Raw genomic sequence first — 15,506 nt, forward strand, 5'->3', positions numbered from 1 at the left:
GGAGGTTGTGGAATCTCCATCATTGGAGATTTTTAAAAGCAGATTAGACAAACACCTGTCAGGGATGGTCTAGATAATACTTAGTCCTGCCATGAGTTCAGGGGACTCAACTAGATGACTTCTCAAGATCCCTTCCAGTCCTATGATTCTATACTGTAGTATCGTAATGCCATATGTTCCCCTCACTAAGGAAAGCCTATGAGTATAAGTTTAAAGCTAAGGAAAACTGAGAAGTCTTCACATAAGGGAAGGTGACTACAGCATCTTCACTCCCTCTCTTCCTCTTCGGCGGCACTTCGGCAGCAGCTCAAAGAGGAAGAGAGGGCCTGAGGGACCCGCCGCCGAATTCCTGCCGAAGACCCGGACGTGCCGCCCCAATAGCGGACGGAGTAACGTCCCTTTGTATTGGCCGCCCCAAGCACCTGCTTCCTTAGCTGGTGCCTGGAGCCAGCCCTGTTGATAAATGTAAAGTAATGCACATTGGAAAACATAATCCCATCTACACATACCAAATAATGGGATCTAAATTAGCTGTTACCACTCAAGAAAAAGATCTTGGAGTCACCATGGACAGTTCTCTGAAAATATGCGCTCAGTGTGCAGTGGCAGTTAAAAAAGCTAACAGTATGTTAGGAACCATTAGGAAAGGGATAAATAATAAAACAGAAAATATCATAATGCCACTATATAAATCCATTGTATGATCACACCTTGAATACTGCATGCAGTTCTGGTCACCCCATCTCAAAAAAGATATATTAGAAATGGAAAAGGTACAGAGAAGGGCAACAAAAATTATGAAGGGAATGAAACAGCTTCCATATGAGGAAAGATTAAAAAGACTGGGAAAAGAGGACTAAGGGGGATAAGATATAGGTCTATAAAATCATGACTGGCATGAAGAAAGTGAATAAGGAAGTGTTATTTACCCCTTCACATAACACAAGAACCAGGAGTCATCCAATGAAATTAATAAACAGCAGGATTAAAACAAACATAAGGAAGTAATTCTTTACACAACACACAGTCAACCTGTGGATCCTGTTGCTAGGGGATGTTGTGAAGGCCAAAACTATTAACTGGGTTCAAAAAAGAATTGGATAACTTCATGGAGGGTAGGTTCATCAATGGCTATTAGCCAAGATGGTCAAGGATGCAACCCCATGCTCTGGGTGTCCCTAAGCCTCTGATTTCCAGATGCGGGGACTGGATGACAGAGGATGAATTAATTGAAACTGCCCTGTTCTGTTCATTCCCTTTGAAGCATCTGGCATTGGCCATGGTTGGAAGATAGGATGCTGGGCTACATGGACCATTGATCTGACCCAGTATGTAATGAGCACAATATAATAATCTATCAATATGTATTCCAAATAAGAGATAGCTGTTCAGTTTTATAATGGGTACATGTTATAAAAACTATATAAATTAATATATTAGTTTTAAAAAAGTGTATTTTGGTTATTTAAATTCTTTCAGCCAAACGCCTGAGTTGAAAGGCTAGAAATTGTAAATCAATAAAGCAATGTGTTTTAAATGTTGTGGTCCTTGGTGTCAGTGGGGGATACTACTTTTTAAAAGAAACCATTATACTTTTCCACAAACTTTTGAGATCTCATAAAACTCCCTCTGAAGAAATTATTTGCATGTACATTTAAAAGACCAAAGTACACCTCTACCTCGATATAACGCTGTCCTCTGGAGCCAAAAAATCTTACCGCGTTATAGGTGAAACCGCTTTATATCAGAATTTGTGTTATATCGGGGTAGAGGTGTATATAAAAATGCAGTTATTTATATAGGCTTTAGTTAACAAGATGTTATATTGCAATTCCTCTTGAACAGACCAAATCCCTGCTGTATGAAAACCTGGGCCCTGTGTTGAGCTGGATCAGCCCTTGTCCCCAGCTGCTGGGAGCTGAGAGGCCGGGAAATGGAAGGGATGTTTTTATTAGCCATTCTCACATAATTACTTGACCTGCAGGAGAAAATGAACAGTGATTCAATTTCACATCAGTTAGTTTAATTCACTAATATCCACAAGAGCACAGAAAAATGTATCAAACCTATATACAAAATATGCATTAACCATGCCCTTTTCCTTTACCAGTATCAGAAACCATGTGTTTGTGAGCTGATTGTGTAAAAAGTAAAAATGTGATTAATCTCTTTTTCTGAGGCCTGATTCATGATTTTTTTTAATATTTGGGGTCAGCAATAGTGGTTATCCTAAGTGTCCTGAAGGAGGTCACTATTTATGAAGAGCTGTCAAATCTTGTTTCTTTCTCTGGTGACTGCATATAGAAGGAAATATTTGTTTGCTGTAGCAATGTAAATACAGGTACATTTTAGTTCTGCGTGCTACAGCTGAGCACTTTTAGTTTTTCAGCATGGGAAATAGCCTAGTTAGATCACCTGACAACGTGTGCAAGTCCAATGCAGTGTTGCCAACATTTGTGGCCTTACGACAAGTCTCATGATATTTGATGTTTTTACTTAAAGCCCCAGCTCAGTCAAGTGATTATATGAGAATCTCACCTTTCATTTAAAAAACAAAGTTTCTAGACCTCCAGGTTGCAGAGAAGCTTGTAATGGTGCATGATGAAGGCTTGGAAACAGAAGGCAAATAATCCCCTCCCCCCCTAAAATGTAATTTAAAAAAAAATCATGATATTGGGGGCCCTGACTTTTGAGGTTGGCAATATTGCCTATGGAAATTAGTGAAGGGGTGCTTTCAGCCATGGTACACACGGTCCTTCAATGGGAGGCTATTACAAGCCAGCAGGTAGCATGGAGAGTTGTGGAGTTAAAACCTAGCTTCCTACATGTATCTAAAGGTAATCAAGATGTGCAGTTAAACCTAGTATGGTTACCCATGTTCCCAAACTGGCAAAGATGTAATTTAATTGAATGGAAAAAACTACAATGGATTCCTACTTTTTAAAAATTAAGACTGTATTTGGATTGTTTCCAAAATATTTAGTCTGATGTAGTTATGATGACTGTGTATTTCTTCTTCTAGCTAGAAACTAATTGTTCATATTAAGTGCAGGTGCTTCCTTTGTGGGCTATATTAAGTGATGCTGTAACCGCTGTCAAGCACAATTACCATAACCCAAACAGAGACAACAGTCAACTCATCTAAATATTACTCTATTTGAACTACACAAGTATTCACCTGATGACACCTTTATTTAAAACGCCCTTCAGCAAGGAGGATTCTAAATTTCTTTACAGATTTTGGGCAAAATACTGCCCTTATTATAGTGGAGAGTGAAAGGGTCTGGCCCTGTAGTGAGTCCCAGAGCCATTCGACTAGTACGTGGCAAGATGACTCAGGCTAGCCAAATGAGGGAGGATGGGCAAGTTTGTGTGCTGTGCCACTCCTTACTGATCCTTTAAAAACAAGTGGGACAAATTCACATGCACCATTCCTAGTGCCTGCAACATACCATCTGAAGATGTCAGACCCCTAAAATGCTGATGAGAGAGATTGGAGATATTTCAGAGGACTGAAAGATGGCAAATATAGTGCCAATCTATAAAAGGAGGAACAAGGACAACCCAGGGAATTACAGACCAGTCAGTTTAACTTCAGTACCCTGAAAGATGGAGCAAATAATTAAGCAATCAATTTGCAAACACCTAGAAGATAATAAAGTGACAAGTAACAATCAACATGGATTTGTCAAGAACAAATCATGTCAAACAAAACTAATAGCTTTCTTTGACAGGGCAACTAGCGTTGTGGATGTGGGGAAGTGGTAGATGTGCTATATCTTGACTTTAGTAAGGCTTTTAATACAGTCTTACATGACCTTCTCATAAACAAACTAGGGAAATATAGTGTAGATGGAGCTACCATAAGGTAGGTACATAACTGGTTGAAAAACCGTTCCCAGAGAGAAGTTATCAGGAGTTCACAGTCAAGCTGGAAGGGCATATCTAGTGGGGTCCCACAGGGATCAGTCCTGGGTCTGGTTCTGTTCAATATCTCGATAAATCATTTAGATAATGGCATAGAGAAGGGGTCGGCAACGTTTAGCACGCGGCTCACCAGGGTAAGCACCCTGGCGGGCCGGGCCAGTTTATTTACCTGCTGACGTGGCAGGTTCGGCCGATCGCGGCCCCCACTGGCCGCGGTTCGCCGTCCCGGGCCAATGGGGGTGGCGGGAAGCGGCGCGGGCGAGCGATGTGCTGGTTGCGGCTTCCTGCCGCCCCCATTGGCCCGGGATGGCGAACCGCGGCCCCGATCCGCCGAACCTGCCATGTCAGCAGGTAAATAAACTGGTCTGGCCTGCCAGGGTGCTTACCCTGGTGAGCCGCGTGCCAAACGTTGCCGACCCCTGGCATACAGAGTATACTTATAAAGTTTGTGGAAGATTATCAAGCTGGAGGGGTTGCAAGTGCTTTGGAGGATAGGTTTAAAATTCAAAATGATCTAGACAAACTGGAGAAATGGTCTGAAATCAACAGGATTAAATTCAATTAGGACAAATGCAAAGTACTTCCCTTAGGAAGGAACAATTAATTTCACACATACAAAATGGGAAATGACTAGGAAGGAGTCCTGTGGAAAGGGATCGGGGGCTATAGCGGATCAAAATTTAAATATGAGTGAACAGTGTCACACTGTTTAAAAAAAAAAGTGAACATCATTCTGGGATGTATCAGCAGGAGTGCTGTAAGCAAGATATGAGAAATAATTCTTTCACTATTTAGCACTGATGAGGCTTCAACTGGAGTAATGTGTCCAGTTCTGGGTGCCACATTTCAAAAGAGATGTGGATAAATTGTAGAAAGTCCAGAGGCGAGCAACAAAAATGATTAGAGTTCTAGAAAACATGACCTATGAGGAAAGATTGAAAAAAATAGGTTTGTTTAGTAGGGAGAAAGAAGACTAAGAGGGGACATGATAACAGTTTTCAAGTACATACACGTTGTTACAAGGAGAAGGGTGAAAAATTGTTCTCCATAACTTCTGAGGAGAGGACAAGAAGCAATGGGATTAAATTGCAGCAAGGGAGGTTTAGGTTGGAATTTAGGAAAAGCTTCCTGTCAGAGTAGTTAAGCTCTGGAACAAATTGTGTAGGGAGGTTGTGGAATCTCCGTCATTGGAGTTTTTTAAGAACAGGTTAGACGAACACCTGTCAGGAATGGTCTAGTTATTACTTAATCCTGCCTTGAATGCAGGAGACTGGACTAGATGACCTATTGAGGTCCCTTCCAGTCCTACACTTCTATGTTTCTATGATGATTATGCACCCAAGATGGGGCCATGTGTTCTTGGACATTACCTACACAACAATGGGTCCTTTCGTGCACCAGCTGATATAGTAGCTAATCTCTCAGCCTAATGCACTTCTGTGTTCTGTATTTGAATCCTGCCCTCCTGCTGTAAGGGTGAGTCATGGTGAGAGACAAGGTTATATACGCCCTGTTCCTCCAACTACTGCACCCAGAACTTTGCCCTGTATACATAAAGATCACTTGTCTACTACTGAAATGCAGCTAACTCTTAAATTGCCATGCTATGCCAACAACACTATGCAACAATTTTAGGAGTAGAAAGTGAAGAGTAACTTTTGGAATTGAAACTAAAAGGTAATTAAGTAGGCAAAAATGTACAGGTGTGTTTAACCATTGCAGTGTTCAAACTTTCTGCTTGCGACTGGTTTTCACTGCTGATGGTTTACAGAGGGACATAGGATATGAGAAAGGTGAGATGGGAAGGAAAAGATATGGAGGTAGGGACAAGAAATAGGGAACAATAACATAAATGATAAACCTGGCACCAAGACCAACATTTTCAAACTTAGGTGACTAAAATTAGGCACGTCAGTAAAAGGGGGCTGATTCAGAGATGACGCTAGCCCACAGCTCCCACTGAAGTCAATAAGAATTCAGTAGTGCTGAAAATCAGGCTACTTTTATAAATGTAGGTGCCTATTTTCTTATTATTTATTTGCATTATCATAGTGCCTAGGTGTTTTGGTCATGGACCAGGACTCATTGTCCTAGGTGCTGTACAAACACAGAACAAAAGACAGTCCCCCTCCCAAAGAGCTTTCAATCTAAGTAATTAGGTCAGTATCCCAGGTAAGGGTGCATCAGCACAGGGGAGGTATTGGGAAGGGTATGTGGGATGAAGGTGTTATGCAAGGTGGCACTGAGAAGGGTATAAGTGATGGGGATGTAACAAGGCAGGGAAAGTATTGGGAGAACTATAGGGAAAGTATCAGCAGAGGGGATGTATCAGGGTGAGAGAGGTATGATGGGGGTATCAGGGAGAGGGCAATATGGGCAATAAGGTGGTATTGGGAGGGATACTGGGGATGGAGGCACTACTGATAGTGGGGTGATTGGGGTGGTATGGGGGTTGGTATTGGAGATCAGAAGGGATCAGGTATGGGGCAATGTCAGCAGTGCGGGCTGTAGCAGGATAGAGGTGTTGTTGGCAGTGGGGCTGTATTAGGGTGGGGGAGGTATTAGGAGTGATATCAGGAATGGGGGCAACATTAGCGGTGAGGTTGTGTCAGCAATGGAGGGGCTGTATTGGCAGATTGTGGCCAGTATCAGTAGGGGTGCAGGGAGTGTATCTGGGTAGGGGCAATATCAGGAGAGGCATCGGGGATGAGAGGTTGTATTCTTGAGGGAGAAGGGGAATCAGTGATGAGGACTGTGCTGGGGGTGGTAACAGGGATGGGGGCAGTATTAGCAGAGGTATCAGGAATAGGGATGGTATCAGGAAGAGGATCGGGTATGGTATGAGGAAGGGGACCTGGGATGTGGGAGGTATCAAGACGGGGGCCAGGCACGGGGGACTTTATTGGGGGGGGTGTGGTATCAGGGATGGGGCCAGTATTAGTAGAGGTATTTGAGATGGGGTAGTATCAATAGGGCTATCTGGGAGGGGGCAGCATCAGGAGGGGGATCAGGTAGGGTGACCAGATGTCCTGATTTTATAGGGACAGTCCCGATTTTGGTGTCTTTTTCTTATATAGGCTTCTATTACCCCCCACCCCCTGTCCCGATTTTTCACACTTGTTGTCTGGTCACCCTAGCTGATCAGGGTGTTATCAGGAAGGGGATTGGGGGATGAAAGCTGCATTGGAGGGACAGAATCGGGGATGAGAGTGGTATTGGGAGGGGGATTGGGTATGGGGGGGCTGTATCAGGGATCAGGTACTGAGGATAACGGGTGCGTATTAGGGAGAGCATCAGGGAGGAGGGTAACAGGGATAAGGGGCAGAAAACGGGGATGGGGCAGTATCAGGAGGGGTATTGGCGATGGGGGCGCTATCAGAAGGGGGATCGAGGACGAGAGGCAGCGTAGAGAGCAGCACCGGGGCTGGGGGCGGTACGGGGGAGGGGGCGGGGTATCGGGGCGCTGTCGGGCGGCCAGGGCCCCTCCCTGCCGGAGTCACAGAGCGGCCGCTGCCACGTCAGGGCAGTTTCCTGCCGCAGCCGGAGCCGAGTCAGCAGCAGACGCGCGAGTCCCCGCCCCCGCCGCTGCACAGCGGGGAGCGGCCGCCGCCGGGCCGGTCGCAGGGAGCCGCCGTCCGCCTCTGGCCCAACGTCCCCGCCATGGAGTCTCGCTACAACCTGAAGAGCCCGGGTGAGCGACCGAGCTAGCGAGGGGCCGGAGTGGGGAGGGGGCAGCGGGACCCAGCAACGTCTTCCGGGTCCATCTGCCTGGGCGGGAGTCGGCAGCCGGCTCCCTGCCGCCGTGCGCTGGGGCAGCGGCTGGCGGCCTCCCTCGAGGCCTCGGCGGCCCCGGGTTGGGCAGCGGGAGGAGCGGGCCGGGAGCCCGGCCCGGAGGCGCTGATAGGCCGGAGCGGGATCTGTGGAGGTGTTGGCGCCTCGGAGCTCCCTCAGCCCCAGGGCGACGAGGTCGGTTCATCGCCCTGCCCGCGGCGCTCTCGGCCCCGGGGGAGACGCTGACTTGGACCAGCAGCAGCGAGCCCCTTCCCGGGGGCGGGGAAATGGCTGAATCTCATTCCCAGGTGGCCCTTCTCTCCAGTGGCAGGGGCTCTGGGCGTTCACTTTCCCCCCAGGCCACAGCCTCTGTGTGCCCGCCACCCTCGCGTACCAGGCACCCCACTTTCCCTCTGCCCACCTGCGTCCCCCAATCCCCTTCGCCAGGGGTTCTGCCCCCCATTTCCCCCATTGATGGCCCCCCATTCTCCCCACTGTGCCAGGGCTCCCTTCCCTCTTCCCCGCACTGCAAGGTCCCCCATTCTCCTCCCTGTTCCCTTCACACCAGAGTCCTCATTCTCCCCACCATGCCAGGGGCTCTGTTTCCCCCAACTCTTCCTCATCAGGATCCCTCATTCTTTACACCAGTGGGTCTCAACTTTCTAGAGTACTGGACCCCTTGCAGGAGCCTGATTTATCTTGCGTGCCCCAAAGTTTCACCTCTCCTAAAAACTATTTGCTTACAAAATCAGACATATAAAATACAGAAGTGTCACAGCTCACTATTCCTGAAAAATTATGCACTTTCTCATTTTTACCATATAACTGTAAAATCAATTGGAATATAAATATTGTATGTAGATTTCAGTGTATAATATATAGAGTAGTCTGGGTTGCCAGGTGTCCGGTTTTCTACCGGAATGCCCAGTTGAAAGGGGACCCTGGCAGCTCTGGTCAGCACTTAGGGTGACCAGATGAGAGGAAGAAAATATTGGGACGGGGGGTCGCAAAAAAAAAAAAAAAAAAAGCCGAGTGCTGCCGTTGGAGCAGGAGAGAAAAAAACCTCAAACATCTCTTCTGAGCACCCTCAAGCGGAGCCTGCTGCCTCCCCTGCCAAACGTCCCAGCCCAGGAGTAGCAACCACCCCTCCCCCGGGCTGCACAGTTGGGGGTTCTTCGGGGCACAGGCACTGGCTGGATACCCAGTTTCCTTCAGCCTCCGCCGCACCTGTCCTAGTAGCTTGGCCCGAGGCCTCTCTCCGTTCTGCCTTCACCGACTCAGCCCAGCACCTGGCCCTCAGGCAGCCTGGCCGGACCCGTCCCTGACGCGAAGCACGTGGTTCCCACAGGGCTTCTCCGGGGTCCGCCCCCCCAGAGCTCCCCGCGATTCACCGCCCCGGGGCTCTGCCGCGGCCTCACGCCCTGGGGAGCCGGTGACGTTACCGCAGGGCTCTGCTATGGCCCTGCGCTGTGCCCGGGAGTCGGCGGAGCCCAGCCGGCCCTGCCCCGCAGCCCCCCCATGGCGCTCAAGGCTCTTGGCAAAGTCCTACGAGCGGGGTGGGGGAACTGGCGGCTCCCCATCTCCCATGGCGTCACTTCCGGCTGAGCGGCCAGTAGTAACCCCTTCCGGATCCAGCGGGGGAGGCTGGCTCGTGCCGGCTGAGCAGGAGAGAGAGAGAAAGAAAGAAAAAAAAAAAAAAAAAAAAAAAGCCGAGTGCTGCCGGCGAAGCAAATATTGGGACAAAGTGCGTCCCGACCAAAGATCGGTCGGGACGTGGGACAAACACTTAAATATTGGGACCGTCCTGGTCACCCTATCAGCACTGCTGATCAGGCCTTTAAAAGTCTGGTGGGCGGTGCAGCGGGGCTAAGGCAGGCTTCCTGCCTGCCCTACTCAGCGCAGCTTCCGGAAGTGGCGACATGTCCCTGTGGCCCCTAGGCGCAGGGACTAGGGAGGCTTCATGTGCTGGCCACGCCCCGAGCATCAGTTCCCATTGGCCGGGAACCGCGGACAATGGGAGCTATGGGGGCGGCGCACACCACGCAGAGCTGTCTGGCCGCACTTCAGCCTAGGGGCCAGGCATGCTGGCCGCTTCTGGGAGCAGCGCGGAGCCTGCCTTAGCCCCACTGCGCCACTGAGCAGGAGCCACCTGAGGTAAGTGCCGCTTGGCCGGAGCCCACACCCAATCTGCTGCCCCAGGTCGGAACACCCTCCTACACCCAAACTCCCTCCCAGAGCCCACACCCCAAGCCCCAGCCCTGAGCCCCTCCTGCACCCAAACTCCCACCCGGAGCCTGCACCCCAAACCATCTCCCACACCCTAAACCTCAGCCCTGAGCCCCCTCCTGCACCCCAAACCCCTCATCCCTGGTGCCACCCCAGAGCCTGAACCCCCAGTTGGAGCCCCCACCGACACCCTAACCCCCAGCCCTGAGCCCACTCCTGCACTCCAAACCCCTCGGCCCCAGCCTGCAACCCACTCCTGCACCCCAAACCCCTCATCCCCGGAGCCCACACCCCCAGTTGGAGCTTGCACCCCTGCCCCAGCCCTGAGCCCACTCCTGCACTCCAAACCCCTTGGCCCCAGCCTGGAGCCCCCTCCTGCACCTCAAACCCCTCATCCCCAGACCCACCCTGGGGCCCGCACCCCCAGTCATAGCCCTCACCCCCTCACTATCCCCTGCCCCAGCCCGGAGCCCCCTCCCACATGCTGAACCTCTCATTTCTGGCCCCACCCCAGAGCCTGCATCCCCAGCTGGAGCCCTCTCCCTCTTCTGGACCTCTGCCCCAGCCCAGTGAAAGTGAGTGAGAGCGAGCAACGGAGGGAGGGGGGCTGGAGTGAGTGGGGCCAGGGCCTCAGAAAAAGGGGCGTGGCAGGGCCTCTGGGAAGAGGCTGAGCAGGGGTGTTCTGTTTTGAGCAATTAGAAAGTTGGCAACACTAAGAGCAGTATAAACAAGTCATTGTCTATATGAAATTTTAGTTTCTACTGATGTCGCTAGTGCTAGGCAAATATCTATATGAGTTGATGTACCCCCTCATAGGCGCTGACTCCGTGGGCGCTCTGGGGCTGGAGCACCCAGGGGGAAACATTAGTGGGTGCTCTGCACCCACAGGCAGCCAAGCTCCCCCCCGCCTCACCTCCTCCCCCCTGAGTGCGCCGCGTCCCTGCTCCTCCACCTACCTCCCAGTGTTGCCTGCCCGGTCGCCGCCAAACAGCTGTTTGGTGGCGTTAGCACACTCCAGGGGCGGAGGGGGGGGAGGAGCAGGAACGTGGCATGCTCAGGGAAGGAGGCGGGGCTAGGGCGGGGATTTGGGGAAGGACTTGAAATAGGGGCAGGGAGGGGGCGGAGTTGGGGCGGGGACTTTGGGGAAGGGGTTAGAATGGGGGTGGGGCCGGGTGCAGAGGGGGAGGTCGAGCACCCACGGGAAAGAGGGGAAGTCGGCGCCTATGTACCCCCTGGAAGACCTCTGAATGCCTGTTGAGAACCACCACTTTACACCCTGTCTCTCTGTGTGTGTCTCCCTCTCCCTCCCTTCCTCTCTATCACTCTTTTTTTTTTTCTTTTTTTTGTGAGAGAGAGAGTACTTTTCTTCTCTCCAGATTGGATGGTGCCATCTCACCCCAACCAGGAGGCAGAATTAATCGCACTGTTAATAATAGAATACTATTTATTTAAATATTTTTGGATGTTTTCTACATTTTCAAATATATTGATTTCAGTTACAACACAGGATACAAAGTGTACAGTGCTCACTTCATATTTATTTTTAATTACAAGTATTTGCACTGTAAAAAAAAACCAAGAGAGATAGTATTTTTCAATTACTTCAAGTCAAAGTTGCAGAAACTATCAGAAGTCTGCATCCCAAGAAAGGTGAAAAAATTCATAGGGAGGAATTGTAGACCAAGCTGGATGAGCAAGCATCTCAGAGAGGTGATTAAGAAAAAGCAGAAAGCCTACAAGGAGTGGAAGATAGGAGGGATCAGCAAGGAAAGCTACCTTACTGAGGTCAGAACATGTAGGAATAAAGTGAGAGAGGCCAAAAGCCGTGTAGAGTTGGACGTAAGAACGGCCGTACCGGGTCAGATCAAAGGTCCATCTAGCCCAGTATCCTGTCTACCAACAGTGGCTAATGCCAGGTGCCCCAGAGGGAGTGGACCTAACAGGCAATGATCAAGTGATCTCTCTCCTGCCATCCATCTCCATCCTCTGACAAACAGAGGCTAGGGACACCATTCCTTACCCATCCTGGCTAATAGCCATTAATGGACTTAACCACCATGAATTTATCCAGTTCTCTTTTAAACGGTGTTATAATCCTAGCCTTCACAACCTCCTCAGGTAAGGAGTTCCACAAGTTGACTGTGCCCTGAGTGAAAAAGAACTTCCTTGTATTTGTTTTAAACCTGCTGCCTATTAATTTCATTTGGTGACCCCTAGTTCTTGTATTATGGGAATAAGTAAATAACTTTTCCTTATCCACTTTCTCCACATCACTCATGATTTTATATACCTCTATCATATCCCCCCCTTAGTCTCCTCTTTTCCAAGCTGAAGAGTCCTAGCCTCTTTAATCTCTCCTCATATGGGACCCGTTCCAAACCCCTAATCATTTTAGTTGCCCTTTTCTGATCCTTTTCTAGTGCCAGTATATCTTTTTTGAGATGAGACCACATCTGTACGCAGTATTCGAGATGTGGGCGTACCATCGATTTATATAAGGGCAATAGTTTATTCTCAGTCTTATTCTCTATCCCCTTTTTAATGATTCCTAACATCCTGTTTGCTTTTTTGACCGCCTCTGCACACTGCTTGGACATCTTCAGAGAACTATCCACGATGACTCCAAGATCTTTTTCCTGACTTGTAGCTAAATTAGCCCCCATCATATTGTATGTATAGTTGGGGTTATTTTTTCCAATGTGCATTACTTTACATTTATCCACATTAAATTTCATTTGCCATTTTGTTGCCCAGTCACTTAGTTTTGTGAGATCTTTTTGAAGTTCGTCACAATCTGCTTTGGTCTTAACTATCTTGAGCAGTTTAGTATCATCTGCAAACTTTGCCACCTCACTGTTTACCCCTTTCTTCAGATCACTTATGAATAAGTTGAATAGGATTGGTCCGAGGACTGACCCTTGGGGAACACCACTAGTTACCCCTCTCCATTCTGAGAATTTACCATTAATTCCTACCCTTTGTTCCCGGTCTTTTAACCAGTTCTCAATCCATGAAAGGACCTTCCCTTTTATCCCATGACAGGTTAATTTACGTAAGAGCCTTTGGTGAGGGACCTTGTCAAAGGCTTTCTGGAAATCTAAGTACACTATGTCCACTGGATCCCCCTTGTCCACATGTTTGTTGACCCCTTCAAAGAACTCTAATAGATTAGTAAGACACGATTTCCCTATACAGAAACCATGGTGACTATTGCTCAACAGTTTGTTTTTCTATGTGTCGGACAATTTTATTCTTAACCATTGTTTCGACTAATTTGCCCGGTACCGACGTTAGACTTACCAGTCTGTAATTGCCGGGATCACCTCTAGAGCCCTTTTTAAATATTGGCGTTACATTAGCTAACTTCCAGTGATTGGATACAGAAGCCGATTTAAAGGGCAGGTTACAAACTTTAGTTAATAGTTCCGCAACTTCACATTTGAGTTCTTTCAGAACTCTTGGGTGAATGCCATCTGGTCCCGGTGACTTGTTAATGTTAAGTTTATCAATTAATTCCAAAACCTCCTCTAGTGACACTTCAATCTGTGACAGTTCCTCAGATTTGTCACCTACAAAAGCCGGCTCAGGTTTGGGAATCTCCCTAACATCCTCAGCTGTGAAGACTGAAGCAAAGAATCCATTTAGTTTCTCCGCAATGACTTTATCGTCTTTAAGTGCTCCTTTTGTATCTCGATCATCAAAGGGCCCCACTGGTTGTTTAGCAGGCTTCCTGCTTCTGATGTACTTAAAAAACATTTTGTTATTACCTTTGGAGTTTTTGGCTAGCTGTTCTTCAAACTCCTCTTTGGCTTTTCTTATTACATTCTTGCACTTAATTTGGCAGTGTTTATGCTCCTTTCTATTTGACTTCCACTTTTTAAAGAAATTCTTTTTATCTCTCACGGCTTCTTTTACATGGTTGTTAAGCCACGGTGGCTCTTTTTTAGTTCTTTTACTGTGTTTCTTATTTTGGGGTATACATTGAAGTTGGGCCTCTATTATGGTGTCTTTAAAAAGTGCCCATGCAGCTTGCAGGGATTTCACTTTAGTCACTGTACTTTTTAACTTCTGTTTAACTAACCCCCTCATTTTTGCATAGTTCCCCCTTTTGAAATTAAACGCCACAGTGTTGGGCTGTTGAGATGTTCTTCCCACCACAGGGATGTTGAATGCTATTGTATTATGGTCACTATTTCCAAGCGGTCCTGTTATAGTTACCTCTTTGACCAGCTCCTGCGCTCCACTCAGGACTAAATCTAGAGTTGCTTCTCCCCTTGTGGGTTCCCGTACCAGCTGCTCCATGAAGCAGTCATTTAAAGTATCGAGAAATTTTATCTCTGCATTTTGTCCTGAAATGATGTTCCCAGTCAATATGGGGATAATTGAAATCCCCCACTATTATTGAGTTCTTAATTTTGATAGCCTCTCTAATTTCCCTTAGCATTTCATCATCACTATCACTGTCCTGGTCAGGTGGTCTATAATAGATCCCTAATGTTATATTCTTATTAGAGCATGAAATTTCTATCCATAGAGATTCTATGGAACATGTGGATTTGCTTAAGATTTTTACTTTATTTGATTCTACATTTTTTTTCACATATAGTGCCACTCTCCCCACGCATGGCCTGTTCTGTCCTTCCGATATATTTTGTACCCCGGAATGATTGTGTCCCATTGATTGCTCTCAGTCCACTAGGTTTCTGTGATGCCTATTATATCAACATATCCTCCTTTATCACAAGGCACTCTAGTTCACCCGTCTTATTATTTAGACTTCTAGCATTTGTGTACAAGCACTTTAAAAACTTGTCACTGTTTATTTGTCTGCCCTTTTCTGAGGTGTCAGATTCTTTTTTATGTGAATGTTTATCATCTGATCTGGCCCTTACATTATCCTCTTCCATCCTCTGCTCCTGACTATGACCTGGAGATTCTCTATCATTAGACTCTCCCCTAAGAGAAGTCTTTGTCCGATCCACATGCTCCTCTGCAGCAGTCGGCTTTCCCCCATCTCCTAGTTTAAAAACTGCTCTACAACCTTTTTAATGTTTAGTGCCAGCAGCCTGGTTCCACTTTGGTTTAGGTGGAGCCCATCTCTCCTGTTTAGGCTCCCCCCATCCCAAAAGTTTTCCCAGTTCCTAATGAATGTAAACCCTCCTCTCTACACCATCGTCTCATCCACGCATTGAGACTCTGAAGCTCTGCCTGCCTACCTGGCCCTGCGCGTGGAACTGGGAGCATTTCTGAGAATGCCACCATAGAGGTCCTGGATTTCAGTCTCTTCCCTAGCAGCCTAAATTTGGCCTCCAGGACATCTCTCCTACCCTTCCCTATGTCATTGGTACCTACATGTACCACGACCACCAGCTCCTCCCCAGCACTACACATAAGTCTGTCTAGATGCCTCGAGAGATCTGCAACCTTCGCACCAGGCAGGCAAGTCACCATACGATTCTCCCGGTCATCACAAACCCAGCTATCTATCTTTCTAATGATCGAATCTCCCATTACTAACACCTGCCTTTTCCTAGCAACTGGAGTTCCCTCCCCCGGAGAGGTAACCTCAGTGCGAGAGGCAA

At 47.8% G+C, this 15,506-nt stretch overlaps 1 protein-coding gene across 1 annotated transcript in view; it reads left to right on the forward strand.

The window, feature by feature from the left end:
• Nucleotides 1-7,473: 7,473 nt before the first annotated feature.
• Nucleotides 7,474-15,506, forward strand: part of UBE2J1 (ubiquitin conjugating enzyme E2 J1) — a 53,618-nt gene continuing 45,585 nt past the window's right edge. The window contains exon 1 of the mRNA XM_024202733.2: nucleotides 7,474-7,618. Coding sequence (XP_024058501.1) covers nucleotides 7,588-7,618 — 31 coding nt within the window. The 5' untranslated portion in view covers nucleotides 7,474-7,587. The remainder of the gene's footprint in view (nucleotides 7,619-15,506) is intronic.

This window comes from Terrapene carolina, unplaced genomic scaffold (assembly GCF_002925995.2).
Source record: "Terrapene carolina triunguis isolate 2854851 unplaced genomic scaffold, T_m_triunguis-2.0 Scaffold42, whole genome shotgun sequence".
Classification (NCBI taxonomy): domain Eukaryota; kingdom Metazoa; phylum Chordata; order Testudines; family Emydidae; genus Terrapene; species Terrapene triunguis.